This window comes from Lagenorhynchus albirostris, chromosome 15 (genome assembly GCF_949774975.1).
Source record: "Lagenorhynchus albirostris chromosome 15, mLagAlb1.1, whole genome shotgun sequence".
NCBI classification, from domain to species: Eukaryota; Metazoa; Chordata; class Mammalia; order Artiodactyla; family Delphinidae; genus Lagenorhynchus; species Lagenorhynchus albirostris.
In genome coordinates this window covers 58,494,711-58,512,280 of record NC_083109.1, presented here as the reverse complement: position 1 = coordinate 58,512,280, position 17,570 = coordinate 58,494,711, and the positions used below count along the sequence as shown (strand labels likewise).

Genomic DNA, 17,570 nt, shown 5'->3' with positions numbered 1-17,570 from the left:
AGCCCAGGCAGGATGGGAGAAGTAAGTAATTGCAAAGCCTTCTGCAAACAGAGGGGTGGCTATGCAGAGGCCGAAGAACGTGACATCCGGCTCTGTTTATTAATTTACACTTGCCTTGTTCCAAAGATGGGGGAGCGGAAATAAGGACCAAGCTTCTCTCCTTAACCCATTAGTTCCTGAGCTCAGAGAAGCCCTGATGACCCTAAAGAACTGATTTCTTAAGTAATATCACCTTAAATGTCAATTATATTTCAATTTAAAAAATTACGAAGCGGTGCTTATACAAATGTTATAATAAAATTACAACTGTGTGTTTATTGATTTTTTTTTTTTTTTTCTTTTTGCAGTACACGGGCCTCTCACTGTTGTGGCCTCTCCCGTCGCGGAGCATAGGCTCCGGACACGCAGGCTCAGCAGCCATGGCTCACGGACCTAGCCGCTCCGCGGCATGTGGGATCTTCCCGGAGTGGGGCACGAACCCATATCCCCTGCACCGGCAGGCGGACTCCCAACCACTGCGCCACCAGGGAAGCCCACAACAGTGTGTTTAAAAAAAAAAAAAAAAAAAAGGAAGAAAGAAATGATTTCTTACCAGGCCAGTGTGCATTTAGTTAACCTAGACTCATGGTCATCATTTATATTTACTTAGCAACCATCTCTACAGGGCAGAAAGCAACCTGGAGAATTTTTAACAAAGAAGCCTCCAGACCCCTGAGCAGGCAGAATCATCTCATATTGCATGGCTGAAAACAGAGGCAGGGCTACAATCAGTCTTGTAGCCTAAGACTGGATTTAAGAATGAAAGCAAGATTGCTTTGGCTATTTAGGGTCTTTTGTGTTTCCATACAAATTGTGAAATTTTCTGTTCTAGTTTTGTGAAAAATGCCAGTGGTAGTTTGATAGGGATTGCATTGAATCTGTAGATTGCTTTGGGTAGTAGAGTCATTTTCACAATGTTGATTCTTCCAATCCAAGAACATGGTATATCTCTCCATCTATTTGTATCATCTTTAATTTCTTTCATCAGTGTCTTATAATTTTCTGCATACAGGTCTTTTGTCTCCTTAGGTAGGTTTATTCCTAGATATTTTATTCTTTTTGTTGCAATGGTAAATGGGAGTGTTTTCTTGATTTCACTTTCAGATTTTTCATCATTAGTGTATAGGAATGCAAGAGATTTCTGTGCATTAATTTTGTATCCTGCAACTTTACCAAATTCATTGATTAGCTCTAGTAGTTTTCTGGTAGCATCTTTAGGATTCTCTATGTATAGTATCATGTCATCTGCAAACAGTGACAGCTTTACTTCTTCTTTTCCGATTTGTATTCCTTTTATTTCCTTTTCTTCTCTGATTGCTGTGGCTAAAACTTCCAAAACTATGTTGAATAAGAGTGGGCAAACGGAGCTGGAGGAATCAGGCTCCCTGACTTCAGACTATACTACAAAGCTATAGTAATCAAGAGAGTATGGTACTGGCACAAAAACAGAAAGATAGATCAATGGAACAGGATAGAAAGCCCAGAGGTAAACCCATGCACATATGGTCACCTTATCTTTGATAAAGGAGGCAGGAATGTACAGTGGAGAAAGGACAGCCTATTCAATAAGTGGTGCTGGGAAAACTGGACAGGTACATGTAAAAGTATGAGATTAGATCACTCCCTAACACCATACACAAAAATAAGCTCAAAATGGATTAAAGACCTAAATGTAAGGCCAGAATCTATCAAACTGTTAGAGGAAAACATAGGCAGAACACTCTATGACATAAATCACAGCAAGATCCTTTTTGACCCACCTCCTAGAGAAATGGAAATAAAAACAAAAATAAACAAATGGGACCTAATGAAACTTCAAAGCTTTTGCACAGCAAAGGAAACCATAAACAAGACCAAAACACAACCCTCAGAATGGGAGGAAATATTTGCAAATGAAGCAACTGACAAAGGATTAATCTCCAAAATTTATAAGCAGCTCATGCAGCTCAATAACAAAAAAACAAACAACCCAATCCAAAAATGGGCAGAAGACCTAAATAGACATTTCTCCAAAGAAGATATACAGACTGCCAACAAACGCATGAAAGAATGCTCAACATCATTAATCATTAGAGAAATGCAAATCAAAACTACAATGAGATATCATCTCACACCAGTCAGAATGGCCATCATCAAAAAATCTAGAAACAATAAATGCTGGAGAGGGTGTGGAGAAAAGGGAACACTCCTGTACTGCTTGTGGGAATGTGAATTGGTACAGCCACTATGGAGAACAGTATGGAGGTTCCTTAAAAAACTACAAATAGAACTACCATATGACCCAGCAATCCCACTCCTGGGCATATACCCTGAGAAAACCATAATTCAAAAAGAGTCATGTACCAAAATGTTCATTGCAGCTCTATTTACAATAGCCCAGGGATGGAAACAACCTAAGTGCCCATCATCAGATGAATGGATAAAGAAGATGTGGCACATATATACAATGGAATATTACTCAGCCATAAAAAGTAACGAAATTGAGCTATTTGTAATGAGGTGGATAGACCTAGAGTCTGTCATACAGAGTGAAGTAAGTCAGAAAGAGAAAGACAAATACCGTATGCTAACACATATATATGGAATTTAAGAAAAAAAATGTCATGAAGAACCTAGGGGTAAGACAGGAATAAAGGCACAGACCTACTGGAGAACGGACTTGAGGATATGGGGAGGGGGAAGGGTGAGCTGTGACAAAGCGCGAGAGAGGCATGGACATATATACACTACCAAACGTAAGGTAGATAGCTAGTGGGAAGCAGCCGTATAGCACAGGGATATCAGCTCGGTGCTTTGTGACCGCCTGGAGGGGTGGAATAGGGAGGGTGGGAGGGAGGGAGATGCAAGAGGGAAGAGATATGGGAACATATGTATAACTGATTCACTTTGTTATAAAGCAGAAACTAACACACCATTGTAAAGCAATTATACCCCAATAAAGATGTTAAAAAAAAAAAAAAGAATGAAAGCAGTTGCAGGCAGTGGGTGGCAGCGTGAACTGGGGCACTTTTTCCAGAGTGCATGTTGGGACTACATATATTAAGATGAAAAAACCTCCCCTTTGACTCAGCAGATCCACCGCTGGGAATTTATCCCATAGACACGTGAGATTTGCACACTTACACAAAGATACCCCGAGGAGGTTAACTTTGACAATGGAAGAGCAAGACACTGGAAATGACTCAAATGTCCATCAATACAAAATGTTATAAAAGACTTTTTTGTTCCGTCCATATGATAAAATACCACACAACAGTGAATGAGCGTTAGGTCGATTGACATGTGCTTACACGTAACACTGACTTGTCAATAAGTGAAAACAGCAAGATGTAGCATCACACACATGGTATAACCCCGGGTGTAGAAACACACAAGCAAACATTTCTGGAAGGAAATGCAAGAAACTGTTAACCATGGTCACTTCTGGGGCCAAGTAGTCTTATTTTTCATTTTATCATGTCCTGTTTGGGTTTAAAGAAATCATATGCTTATAGTATATACTATATTTCTGAAATGAATTAATCAAATCAAAGAATGAAATCAGAATGAATCACGGGGTGGAGGGGAAACAGGGATCCTTGTTTGGGTCAGGTTCTTTTCACTAGATTTTGTTCTTAAATGTATAACTGCTTTTGAAAACATTTTGCCACATTTGCAATTCAGATTCGAAGGCCTAACTGCGGAGAAGTGAAGTTGCAGGGGACAGCTTGGCCAGTTTTCTGAAGCTTTGTAACCAAGGGCAAGGTTGTCTTTCGAGGGGTTGGGATGCATATGGATTTACTTAAAGCAGACATGTCAGAACAGGAAGGGGGAGCCTGCCGGCCCTTCTGGAGAACCAGTACTTTCAGCTCCACCAGGCGACCTTGAACTTTCTATTCATGCTTCTCTTTTGGAGAGGCAGGGAGGAAAGTTAGAGATGCGCTTCGGGGAAAGTGGGAAGAGAGGCTCCCAGAAACAAGAGAGTGGCAGCCGCCCCAGGGGCAGCGGGACCTTCTTCTGAAGTCTCACTTCTTCAGGGGCTTAAACAGGAACTGCACACACTAGTTCTTTCTAGTCATCCTTCATGGAGGAACTGACTCTCCCACAACCTCGTTACTAATAATCTAAAGTAGTTCCAAGAAATTTCCAAGAAACTTTTAGCCTTAATTCTGAGAAGTTCTTCCACACCCTCAAACAAATCTCTGGAAAACCAAACCCCGGCGGCAGAACACCAAAGAGAAAGCCAAGATTTCTTTCTGGGGCTTGTGTTTAATCTTGTGTAGCACTTTGATAAGTTCTAAGAAACGGGGTTTCTGAGAGGGGAAGGAAAGCCTACACAGGCTCAAGACAGAGAAGGTCCTGGAACCACCCCTCTCCCGCTCCCCGGAGGGGACAGGAGGTGGCACAGGGTGGGGGCCGGCTTACCTGGCACCTTGTCCACCGACGCAAACACAGAGCGCTGTACTGTGGGGTCGCTGCTGCCCCGGCGGCACTGGTCGTAGAAGCGGAAAGGCAGGTGCTGGGTAGAGGACGAGCTGAGACCAAACCCCAGGACTTCAGTTGTCGGCTGGATCGGGAGGTCCAGGAGGGCTACGTTCAAACAAACCCGTGGTTCAAGCTCAGCACGTGCGTGGGATGGGAATGTAGGTGACAAGATTTTGGGTGGCACGGCTGTAGCAGGTGTGGCCACATTCCTGCCAGGCACATCCCTCGGACAATGCCAAGCAGGCAGCCAGCAGCCTCGAGCTGGGGAGACCAGCGTGACACCAAGGGTCCCGCCTGAGGCTCATAACACAAGCAGTGCCTACAGAGTGGTTCAGAGATGAACGCCAGGCCCATCTTCACCTCGGATTCTTGGCTTCCATACACTAAAGACCCTACCAAGGCTTAGCCCTGGGTACAGTTTCAGACCCCAAAGCAAACGGGGCCAATTCTGCTGTGAAAGTTCATAAATCTATGCGTGTGGGGAAGAGTGTGTGAGACAGAACTTACACGCACGTGTGCCTGTGTATTTATGAGTGTGTGTGTCTCTGTTGCTGTCCTCTCTTCCACGCAGAAATCTCACGATACAGCAATTTGGAGGGGCTTTTTAAAATCAATGTGAGAAATACCCAAGGCGTTAGTTCTAACAGCCACTTTACGGCATAATTCTCAATTTTCAAATGAAATATTTAGCCTTGATGCCAGCTGTGAGAAATTGCTTTACATTAAAAAAAAACAAACAACCCCCTGGAAATAAATCTTAAGAGAAAGGACTGAATGATTTAAGTCACTTTGCACATTACAAAATGCTTCTGTAATGATTTTGGAGGCCAAGTTTCAGCTAAGTGAGAAATAAGATGAGGACTATATGGGATGCAAGCCTGCGCAAATCAACGGGGCACGTGCAGGAAATGACTGAGTTCGCGATATCCAGAAACCCTGCCCTCCAAGTGTTTCTTTTTAGGTGACCCCTCGAGAACGCTCCCCTTCTCTCCCAGTGGACTGGAAAGCCTCCCAGTGACCGCACCAGAACGACCACTGGTGCTTGAGCTGAAAGGCACTGGTTTCTTGTGAAAGGCTGTTCGTGATTTTAGGAGTTGACAGAACGCCTTTTCCCCGAGGAGGACGCTGTGCCTTCCACCCTGATGAAGGGAATGCCCTCATTTCAGTGCCCTCACTTCTAAGAAAGCTGGGGTCTTCCTGACACTGGGCGGTGTAGGGCCACCTCACAGATTCACCACAGTCCCGGTGCAATGTGAAATAACACTTCCGAATCCAGTGCTGGGTTACGGCCCCTCACCAGGCAGGGCTGCCTCTCATGAGAGCTGGGAACGGAGAGGAGGAAGGGATGGGCTTTAGTGTAGGAAGTTCTGTGTTTGGGTTCTGCCAACTAACTGCCTGCGTGGCTGTGGGCAAGTCACTGAGCCTCAGTTTACTCTTCTGTAAAATGGGCAGAACAGGCCCTACTCATCTCAAGGGTTGTTTTAAGGGTCAGAGGTGGCAGAGGAACATCGAAGCGCTTTGCAGGCATACGCTAGAGAACGTCCGTGTGCGCGAGGGAGAACCGTCGTCCCACACTGACAGCTGCCTCTGGCCTGGGAGGGAGGGCTTGCCTCTTCCAAGCAGCCCTAGACTTGTAGAAACCAAACACTCAAGGTTCTCCATTCTCTCACCAAAACACAACTCATTCCTGAACCATACGTTTCCTCTTCTAGAGGAGTCACAAGGGTTCTCAAGGTCAACGTGAGAGTCATGCTAATGGCCTGCGGCAGCTGCTGCCCCACTGCCAAGAGGACACCCGCCAGGGCTGCACTCACCAGCTATTCTCTGCATCTTCATGCGTCTCGCCTGGATGCGGCCCTTGGCCAGGCGCTGCTTGGCGATGATGCAGCGGATGTGGTCCGAGAAGACGAAGGTGGCCTGCAGGATGGGGAAGGGCTTGGAATGGGGGCTGGATGCAGGCTTGTGGATGGTGATATTCAGGGCGCGGCTGTCGTCCTCCACGCCAGTCACCTGCATGTCCTGCGGGGGAGGAGGCCAAAGAAAGGGTGTCTGTTAGGTTCAGGGGGAAGGTAGCTGCTCGGAAGCTGTGGATTCACGTCTCATCTAGAATGAGGTCCCCCAGATTGAACTTTGCTTTTGCTCTGGAGGAGACCATCAGCCCCCAAGTCTGAGAGAGTCAAGGATGGGCACAAACCAGGCCAGGCCTGGCGGGAAGTGAGGGGTGGGAAGCACAGACAGCTCAAGTGGCTGATGCTGGCCGTGGTGGCCGGTTCCATCCCCACGAGAACTTGAGGCAGCTAGTAAACACACGGGACACCAGCCTCTACATGGGGCCTCAGGGAGCCCAACAGACTCCAACAATTCTTGCTTCGGAGAACTAGAGATAACAAACCCAAGTTCCTAGTCCTTTCCAGTGTGATCTCCTCCGGCGTAACAATTCCTTCCTTGCTTCTCTTAAGAAGGGGGCATCCTTAGCTCCCATTTGTATGTCTCTGACAAATTCCTGGTCCCTAAAGGAAATAGCTAACTCCGAGAAAGGAACAGGGGAGGACCACTTAGCAGACGTTTGAAGAAAGTTACACTTGAAAGGTAGAGGAGAACTCACGTCCAGCAAGTATCCTCAGGACAAATCCAATCTAAAACCTCAGATTGGATTCTGTGCGAAGAATTTGCTTCCCACTAAGTAAGGTTTGAGATAAAAGCAGGAGACAGGAGACAGACATGAAGGTCAGAAAGGTGGGGAAAATCTTGAAAAGGCTCATGAAGCAAGACAGATACTGTTCACAGGCATTCAATCTGGCACGAAATGTTGCAGTGGGAATTAGATGAGATATTATGCTTTTAAGACGGAGAGAGAGGCTGGCATGTAATAATGGCCTGACAAATGGAAGCTACTGGAAGACAACCAAAAGAAAAGGTTTATGTGCCTTTCATTGTCTGAGGGACGACATGTGTTAATCCTTTGAGGGATAAAAACACTTTCCTGACACTAAATTCTAAAGGAAATTGATCATAAACCTAGATAAATAAGAAGCACTAAGTCACCTAATGGACAGTCTCGTACGTGGAAGTCTTTTTCTAAATGAGAGGTTCTTCAGATAGCTGCTTCTCACACCACCTTCTGTAAAAGACCTTTTTTAAATGGAAAGATCTTGAAAAAGAGGAGGCTGGGAAATGGTTGCAACAGCATCCTCAAACACGTGGGTGGTCCTCTTGGGGAGTGGGTTGCCCTGGAGAGGTGGATGTGGGTCGCCCCAGCAAGGCCTTGCCAGCAACCAGGACTGCCCAGCAAGGAAACGGACTCAGCGCAGGGCAACTCAGGGCCCAGGGGTCTGGCAGGGGTGATGGTTGGGGAGGGCGTGAGCTGGAGGCTGTTTTCAACTCATCTGGTTCCACGCTTCGTTCGACCAACTAGCTGGCATTAGTCACCCATCATGTAGACAAACATTAAGAAAACCCACGCTCCAGCTTGACGTTTGACAGTTTAGAGCCCAGGCCTGCTGGAGAGGTGCAGGACACAGGAACGTCCATAAATCACCAGTGGCAACAATCATTCTAGAGAGGAAATAGGCACAGCCCAACTTCTTGGTATCTTCCCTAGGGAAACGTTGGCCCAAGTGCACAAGGAAGTCAGGGCAATTCTGTTCACGGCAGCACTGTCTGTAAGGGTAAAAAGCTGGAAGCAGCCACAGGGTGCTGGCTAACTCTGCCTTGGTGTGTGGTCAGGAAGCAGTTAAAAGAACACCAGTAAGCCTGCAGAGACTAACACAGTCAGTTCTCCAAAACATTAGTTGAGTGAAAAAAGCAAAGTTTACAATACATTCAATGTGACAGGATAAAAAAATACACAGACACACACCCCCCATTCCAACTATATGTTGTACAATTTTTAAAAACAGTACATGTAGTTATAGTCATACACATATTCGGCAAAGCACCGTATCTGATAATGGATGAGAGGAGTCAGAATTGGGTTTTGGTCAAAGGGGACTTGGCTCTTATCTGTGAGGTATTCTAACTTTTGTCAATGATAATCTGTTCACGTGGCCCTTATGTCATTAGAACTTGACCGTAAAGATGACACTTTTGTGGGTGTTTGTACAGCCAACTGAGAAGAGCTTCCGGAGCTCTCGGCCATCGTACCTGCAGAAGGCCTGCGAACTTGACCACTCCCCAGCCCAGCCTGGACACGTCAGGCTCCACCAAACTCATCTGGTAAATGTCAACAGCCAGGAACCGCTGGAGCATGCTTCCATCCTTGGTGATCACCGTGCACGCGATCAGGTCGCTGTTGTCTGTGGTAGAGGGGGACAGAGAGCATAGTGAGGTGCAGTCCGCTGCCCAGCTTGACGGACACACTCCAGCTGACTTGTGTTCTGCCGGGCAATGCAGCTTGGCACCGGAGCCTGGGCTGGAAGTCACACACACCTGGGTCTGAATCCCTCCTCCAAGTCATGGTAGGCAACTTACTGTACCTCTCTGGGCTTCAGATTCCTCATCTGAAAAATGGGGATCATGCCCCTCCCACTCAAAGCACTGTTTGTGAGGACTAACTCAGATACAGTACATAAAGCATCAGTACAACGTTAGCTGTGGATTAGGCACTGCACCTGTAGCTAAAAAAATAACCAACAAGTCCGGAATCCCAGTAACATTTCAGTGCTTCCCTGCAGGCGTTGGTGGTTTACACCTGTGACGGTGTTCACCTAGATTAAGTGAAGACAGGAAAGGAAGAGCCCCTCGCTCGGTTATAGAATCACCAAGACCTCAGTTTGGTGTCTGACAACTTAGAGCCGAGCTCTACACTAGATGACGCGCCATCTGGGGCAAGGCGCTTGGCCTCTCTAAACCACGGTTTCCCATCTGTAAAATGGGAATAATGTCCCCTATATTGAGGTGTCTGATGCCTTAAAATGAGAACAGGGAGGTAAAGCATTTAGCAGGGGGTCCTCAGCTTATGCTCGGTCCCTTCTCTTAGCTGGAAGTTACTCCCAGAATTGAGGTCTAATTTACTGCTTGTCCTTGATGGCTTTGAAATCACCAGAGTAACGCAGGGCCATTAAATATACAGTCTGCTTTGTTCCCTCCAGTGAAACCCTCTGTAACATGTTTTTTTTTGGTGGTATGTGGGCCTCTCACTGTTGTGGCCTCTCCCGCTGTGGAGCACAGGCTCCGGACGCGCAGGCTCAACGGCCATGGCTCACGGGCCCAGCCGCTCCGTGGCATGTGGGATCTTCCCGGACCGGGGCACGAACCCGTGTCCCCTGCATCGGCAGGCGGACTCTCAACCACTGTGCCACCAGGGAAGCCCCTCTGTAACATGTTTTAAAAGAAACAGCTGAACTAGGAAACAACCTAAATGCCCCCAAATAGGGGAACCACTTGAGTATGATTTTTTTCCCATCATATGGAAAATTATATACCCATTTAAAAATTATGTTTAACTAAACTGTGAACTGTGGTTACCTATGGGGAGGGAAGTGAGAACTGGGGTGGGTGGGAGAGTGTGTGTGTGTGTGTGTGTGTGTGTGTGTGTGTCTGTGGTATCAACAGGAGAACTTTAATTTTTGCCCTCTATACCACTGTATTACTTGAAATTATTTTAAAATGAGAAAGTATTCAACATGTACTTTTGAAATACGTATTACAGACCCAAGTAAAAAATCCTATTTACAAATAACTGCAATGGCATTGGAAAAGACATTACAATTTTAAATGAACAAGGTGATAAAAACTTTATAACTATGATGTTGATATGTTAAAAAAAAAAGTATCCCTACAAAGAAATACAAGCACAGAGAAATATACTGAAACATTAAAAGACAGTCCTGAGGGCTTCCCTGGTGGCGCAGTGGTTGAGAGTCCGCCTGCCGATGCAGGGGACACGGGTTCGTGCCCCGGTCCGGGAAGATCCCACATGCCACAGAGCGGCTGGGCCCGTGAGCCATGGCTGTTGAGCCTGCGCGTCCGGAGCCTGTGCTCCGCAACGGGAGAGGCCACAACAGCGAGAGGCTCACGTTCCGCAAAAAAAAAAAAAAAAAAAAAAAAAAAACAAAACGACAGTCCTGATTAGAAGAATGGTAGGTGGGTTTTTTTTTCGTAAACAGCTTTATTGAGGGATAATTTATATACCATAAAATTGTCCCATTTTAAGTGTACAGTTTGAGTTTTAGTAAATTTACAGCTGTGCACTGACGGTGACACTCCAGTTGTAGAACACTTTCATCACCCCAATACGTTCTGTGACCTAATATTTGGCTTCATTTTATTGGTGGCCGGTTGGGGGGAAAGGTAACACAGATAGTAACAATTCTGGCCCCAAGCACATGTGATAAAGTTGGGCTCAGGGGCTTCCCTGGTGGCGCAGTGGTTAAGAATCCACCTGTCAATGCAGGGGACACGGGTTTGAGCCCTGGTCCGGGAAGACTCCACATGCCGCGGACCAACTGAGCCCGTGCGCCACAGCTACTGAGCCTGTGCTCTGGAGCCCACGAGCCACAACTACTGAGCCTGCGTGCCGCAACTACTGAAGCCTGCACGCCTGGAGCCCGTGCTCGGCAACAAGAGAAGCCACTGCAATGAGAAGCCCGCACACCGCAATGAAGAGTAGTCACTGCTCGCCGCAACTAGAAAAAGCCTGCATGCGGAAACGAAGGCCCAACGCAGCCAAAAATAAATGAATAAAATAAATAAATTTATAAACAAACAAAACAACAACAAAAAACCCTTGGGCTCAGGTATTTTGCCAAGGTTTCGCCACACACCCCCTCTCCATTTTTACTTTTCATTTAGGTCTAAGGGATGATAGGTACATTTCTCCTCTGCCATCTTCTTTTCCCCTCCCTCTTCTTCCCCCTCCCCCCACCTCCCACACTACCTCAGTTTAACCCTCTGAGAGCATAATCCGTCTGAGATCCTGGCTTCATGGGATGCCTTCCGGTCTATCGTCTCAGCTTTGAAAGACCTTGTGTTTCTGTCTTTCCTCCCCAGCATATGACCACCCGGCACAGCCAGATACCCCGTGGCAAACACCAGCACCAGACAGGCTCAACGGTCTGGATTGCACATTCCCTTATTGAGGGCAAGAAACGTCCTCCCTTTCCCAAGGGTCCAGCCAAGTATTTAAGAAGAGTTCTAAAAATGACTATCCAGAATTTCTAGTTCCACATGGAAGACACTAGTCTTCTGTATTATCAGAAATGGAAGTCCTCACACTCTTTCTTACAAACATTTTCTTTGTGGTAGGTAGAGTTTATTTTCTTTACTCAATACTTAAAACATGTTCCCCAATTAGAATCTTTTACTTTTTAAAAAGAGAAAACTAAACTCATAAAGGATGCCTTTTCTTTCCTTTTTCCTTTCTCTTTCTCTCCCCCTTCCCTTCCCCCCTCAACAGGACAACCTGGCTCTTCTTTCCCCACATTCACAGAAGAGGTTCATGTGCGGGTGAGAGCCGGGAAAGCGGGCACAGCCAGGGCGTTGGTGTCAGTGGGGTCTGTCGGCAGGCAACCCCCTTTACAAAGCCCAGGGGCCTTAGGGACTTCAGGGGCAAAAATAGACCTACCACCTCTGCCACAAAGAACAAAAAAGGAAGGACAAAACCCCAAAGTGGAACAAATTTCAGAAATGCAATTGAGACATCAAAGCCCCGTGAGAGATTTTGTAAGAAAACTAAGAGGCAACTGTCACCAGTGAGACAGGATGGCTCCAAGAGGGAGGGAGCCCTTGGCTTTTCAGCAGCTGTGGGGGCAGTTAAGGAGAAATGAAGCGGCTTCCGTGGACTAACAGAAGGGCGTATGGGTACCCTGCAGAGAGATCAAGGGAGTCTGGCTGGGGTGACATCTGCGGGCCCCTGGGGCGGCATCTTAGGAAACGCCTTCACCCCCTGGGCTCTCCCCTCAGCTGCTCCACATGCTGGCTGTGAGCATTCCCGTCGGAGGAGGACCCAGGAGAGAGAGCTGTGGAACGGGGCCCAGCTCTGCCCACGGTCCAAGTCCTTCACCTGCTGCCTGCGAGCAGGCGCCCGTGGATTTCACTCTGAGCCGGGCGGAGGCGTGCCGGGTACCCAGGTAGCGGGAGGGAGGGATGCAGGCTTGTGGGGAGGACTCAGAAGCGGGCGGCTATGTCGGGGTGCGTGGTGGCCTCTCAGGATTGGCTTGTGGTCGAGGGAGGCCCGTGCAGGTGACGGGCCACCCCTACACTGGCACTGCTCAAATCTCTCGGCCCACCTGGGTCTCCTGCGTCCTTCCCCCACCAACTTCACTTCAAAAGGGGTGGGGCCGAGGGCTTTAGTTTTTAAACTGACACAAATTTATCAGACTATCCATATGACCTTAGGGAAGGATTTCTCTAAAAAAGACATGAGGATCCACAGAGATGAATAAATAAGTGTAAGGCTGATAAACTGACCACCTCAAAATTAAAATTTACCTCACGGATAACAGACGAGCCCATAAACAGACAAGGGGAAATATCTGCAAAATACCTTTAAAAGGCAAAAGATGAATAAAGGAGAAAATATGAAGAACTCCACAGGCCATTCACAGACAAGAGAATGAACACACACACAGGTGCTCCCCCTTGTGCTAAATCAGGAGACAAATGAGAACTGGATCCCACCGCACTGGCAAAAATAAAAATGGCTGATAACATCAGGTACCGGGGAGGCCACAGAAAAACTGACATTCTCAAACGCTGCTTGTAGAATTAATTAACGTAGCCATTTTGAAGGGCAAATCAGCATTATTTATTAAAACTGAAAGTTTCACACTCTATGACCCGGCAATTGGTATGTTCCCAGGAAGACATACGCGTGGGCTCAGAGACAGGAACAAGGATGTTGACAGCTGGATTTCGGTCTGTAATGACCCAGATGTCCGGTGAGAAGGGAAAGCTTTTTTAAAAAATGTATGTTTATTCGGTGTAAAAACATATGGCAATAACAAGGAAGGAATGAGATCTCTAGATGTTTCAACAAGGTTTAGTCTCAAGAACGTGCTGCTGAGTGGAAAATGTTGCAGCATGACACATGCAGTATGACACAATTTGTATAAAATCAAACCACACAAAATCACACTGTATATTTTCTATGGACTCAAGTATGTGTGTGTAAAAGAAAAGTTTAAGAAAATGTCTGGCAGGGTGCAGAGTGATTATCTCTTTGGAGGGGAGGAGGTGGGACTGTGGGTGAGGGGTCAAGTCGTTTTAATTTATATGCAGTGTTCTGATTTTTCCAAGAGGTATGTTGTTTGTGTACTTAAATTAAAAAAAAAGTGACTCTCCTACACAAAGGGCCTCAGGTCCTTCCGGGGCCCAGCCAGGGTTGGGAAGCAGCACCAGGCCCAGCTGTCGGCCGGCCGGCTCTCCCTGATCCTGAAGTGCCGTGACCATCATGGAGACCAGGGCAATGGCAAGAAACCGGCAGCGCCTCTGGGCACACAGGTGTGCACGTTTCCAAACTGGCCAGATGTGTGAGCTGAAGAGCTCTGGCATCCAGTTCAACAAACGTGTGGGTGTTAGATCCTGTATTAGGGAACCAGACCGTGAAGAATGAGGCTTGGCACTGCCGCAAGGGGCTTGGGGGCCAGCAGGGATGCTGGGGCTCGGGACCACAAACTGTAATGGAGACCAAGTCTCCATGTGGGGAGGGACCGGGCCCTAGGGGCAGAGCAGGTGGGATGACAGACGTCTCCACTGCACCCCAGGACCAGAAGGAACCTCCCTCCAGGGAGGGGTGATGTGTTCCTCCTACCCTTAGGCACTGCCTTTCGGTTCATTTATTTGAAAGGGGCAAAGATTTGTCACTTTATTCTATTTGAAGACATTAAGCTTATCAATCTCTTTGAATAGATAATACATTAGCATGTTCCTATGTTAAAAGGTGTGGAATTTTTTCTTTGCTTCTGGGCAGGGGACTCTGGTCTTAGAATTTAGATATAACTGAATTGTAGATGGCAAAACAAAAGAAAACGAAACAAAAAACCAAAACTGATGTTGTGTCGTGTTTTTGTTTTCAAGAGATTGAAACGGGTCAATTTTCAAAAAAAAAAAACGATGTGGAATTTTTTATAGTGGATGGTAAATCTCCCCAGTCCTCTTCTGCAGAGGCAACCACTACTGATGTCTTGTTATCTGTCCACTCTCCATTTCCAAGTGTACATGTAGCTGTACCCCCCACCCCCTGCCTTGCCTTTCACAGATGCCACATACACCCTTTGCTTTTACCAATGAAGCCCGCGTTTTGGTGATACATCAGCACGCAGGGACGCGCCTCACTATTTTTCATAGCTGCATTCTCTCCCACTGCAGTCGTGACTCTTAATGATTTCACAGCTCCCCAGCTGATGGCCATTCAGGTTGTTTATAAACTTTTGCTACAACAGACAAAGGAACCTCCTATTCATATGCTCATGTGAGAGTAAATCTAGAGCAGCAAAGTAGAACTTGTCCTTAATTTTTCTCTTGAAAGCACTCATGTTTTACCAAAATAAATTTATTTTAAAAGTTAACTTCCTATCATTACAATGAATGGAAAAGCGGAATTACTTACAATAAATAAGGTGACCATGAAAATAGATTGAAAAGATCTTTTTATTAAATTATAGCCTAAAGCCTGCTCTTTTGATAAAAAGGGAGTCCCAGGAGTTAGAGAAGTTCTAAGACAAACGAGTACCAATCTGAGACCTTCTCCTTGATGTAACAGAAAGGACCCGAGGGGCACTGAAACGTATTTTCTTGTGGACTATACTTTCTATGGTTGGCCACAGCAATAGCTCCCCCACTATGTGCTCTTCTTACAGTGTGACCTTGACCCTCCTCCCAACAGGTGGTAGTGTCTGTGTCCCTTCTCCTTGAACCTGGGTGGGCCTCTGTGATTGCCTAGACCAACAGAGTACAGTGGAGGCGATCCTGTATGATTTCTAAGCAAGGTCATGAAAATGCTCTTGGAACCTATCCGCCATGCTGTGAGGAAGCCCAAGCAACCATGGAGACACCGACTGAGAGAAACCAAGGCCCTGGACCCACAGCCCCCAGCTGATCCTCTAGTCCCCAGCTGGTACCATGTGTAGCAGAGATAAGCTATTCCCACTGAGCTCTGGGCAAATTATAGATCTGTGAGCAAAGTGAATGACGGTAGTTGTTTTAAGCCACTGAATTTTAAGGTGGTTTGTTACTCAGCAATAGAGAATTGCAACTGTGATTTAGTGTAATTTAGTACTGTATCCAGGCACACTTAAAATTCTAAAATTCTTCCAGCACCACCAAGGGGCTGCACACCACACCATGGAGGACCAGCCTGGAGAAACAGCCCAGGGCTGATGTGGATGCACGAAAGGTCCTGCAGTGTTTAGCAGCATGAAGGGAAAGGAGTGCAGCCATTTTCCAACAGAAGTTTAAGATGCTGGGAGAGAGGAGGAGAAGAGGAAAAAGCTTGAAAGAGCCACCTTGCCATGAAGTGCAGAATCAGGGCAACTTGTCTGGGTAAGAACGGCTTGGGTTTTGGAGCTGTAGAGACCTGGGTTTAAATCCCAGCTCTGCCATTAAAAGCTGTGTGACCCTGGACAAGCCACCTCCCTCTCTGCATCTCAGGTTACTTATAACCCTGGCAGGACCATCAAGAGATCTGAGGGAGGCCTGGGGCCGCACCCAGCACAGCAGTGGTTGTTGCCTGGAAGTGCCCTGACTTTTTCTGGAGCCCTGACTCACTGGTCAGAACCCCTCCGCCTGAGGTAAAGTCACGCTTGCTGGATGCAGGCTCTAGACTAAGGCTCTTCAGAGGGAGAAACTAAATCATGGCTTTTGGCTGTTTCTCAGAACTCTTGTGGGGTGATGGACCCAGCCACCCCTTCACTCTCCACCACATCGACCCACCTTAGCCCCCTGCTGATCCCTAACGCCTGCCAGCCTCCAAGGGTCCCGTTTACTCCTTCCTCCCTGGTTGGGGCCTGCTCCCTATCTGGACAGAAGCCCCAAGAAGGCAGGGCCTGACCTGTCTCACTCACTGTTGTACCCACAGGAGCGGGGCTGGGCAGTGGCAGGCGATGAAGAGGTATTTATCACTGGATGCAGAGATGCTAACATCTTCTGGTCCTCCCCTACTGAAGGCAAAGGACTTTGCAACGGCTGTCCTCTTAGCCCCCCCGGGCTGAAGCCTTCTTCCTCCACAGCTCCCTCTGACAGGCCATAGCTCATTACTGAGCAATAAATGGGGCTGATTGACTTTTGCTGTATTTAAATGATCCCTTCATAATAAAGTATGGATGCCAATACCGTAATTTAATTCTTGGCTTGGTGGCTGCAGATACATTTAGAATCGAGGTCTTTATCCTTACAGTGGGATTTCTAGGCCAGCTGAATTCCAGCGCTTTGAAATCCAATACCCTGGGCTTTAGGTCCAATTCTTGGAACACCACCACAGCTGGAGTTTAGATTACCAACTCTGTAAACACTACCAAGTCTTTCAGGTGCCTTCTGTTAATCAGAGGTCAGGAAGGGCTGGGAACAAGGTACAGATTCCTTGAGAAAGGCAGGCTTACCCTGGGATTCTAAGATAACAGGCCCACAGGGACCTTTCACAGCTAATAGGAGACCAGGATTTCCTTTGTGAGCAGAAAAGCATCTGAGTCCTTTTGCAAGGAATGTGTGGTCCTGGCCTCTCTCTGGATCCAAGAGCAGGCTGGGTTTCTCTTCCAGACCTGCAGGTGTGCCAGGGATTAGTGAGGAAGAAACTGCAGGGGACCGTGGGCCCTCGCAGGGAGAGCTAAGACATGGAGATGCCTGACTTCCCTGGGAGCTGGTGGCCGCGTCCAGGGGGGATGCCGGGCCATTCGGGCCTGTGGTTCTCAAAAACCACATGCTGAAAGACTGTCAGGGCTGTCTTTGGACAGGGCCCCCTCCCCTGCCCCCAGCAGTTCTGTGCTGACACCACAACCAGTGCTTCTGTGGGCCAGGCACTGAGCTCCAACTTGACAAGTTCCTGGGATCCTATGAGGCGGGTTCACTGATTCCCAAGGACACAAACTGCAGGATGTCAAGTAACATCCCCAACGGCACATGGCTGACACAAT

General features: G+C 47.2%; 1 protein-coding gene across 7 annotated transcripts in view; it reads right to left on the bottom strand.

Annotated features, from left to right (window-relative positions):
* CLEC16A (C-type lectin domain containing 16A) overlaps positions 1–17,570 on the bottom strand; it is a 205,077-nt gene that overhangs the window by 47,912 nt on the left and 139,595 nt on the right. For all 7 annotated transcript variants that reach the window (XM_060122711.1, XM_060122715.1, XM_060122712.1 and 4 more), the window contains exons 19-21: positions 8,647–8,798; positions 6,318–6,522; positions 4,444–4,608 (exon numbers count right to left, since the gene is read on the bottom strand). In XM_060122711.1, the coding sequence (XP_059978694.1) occupies positions 4,444–4,608; positions 6,318–6,522; positions 8,647–8,798 (522 nt within the window). The remainder of the gene's footprint in view (positions 1–4,443; positions 4,609–6,317; positions 6,523–8,646; positions 8,799–17,570) is intronic.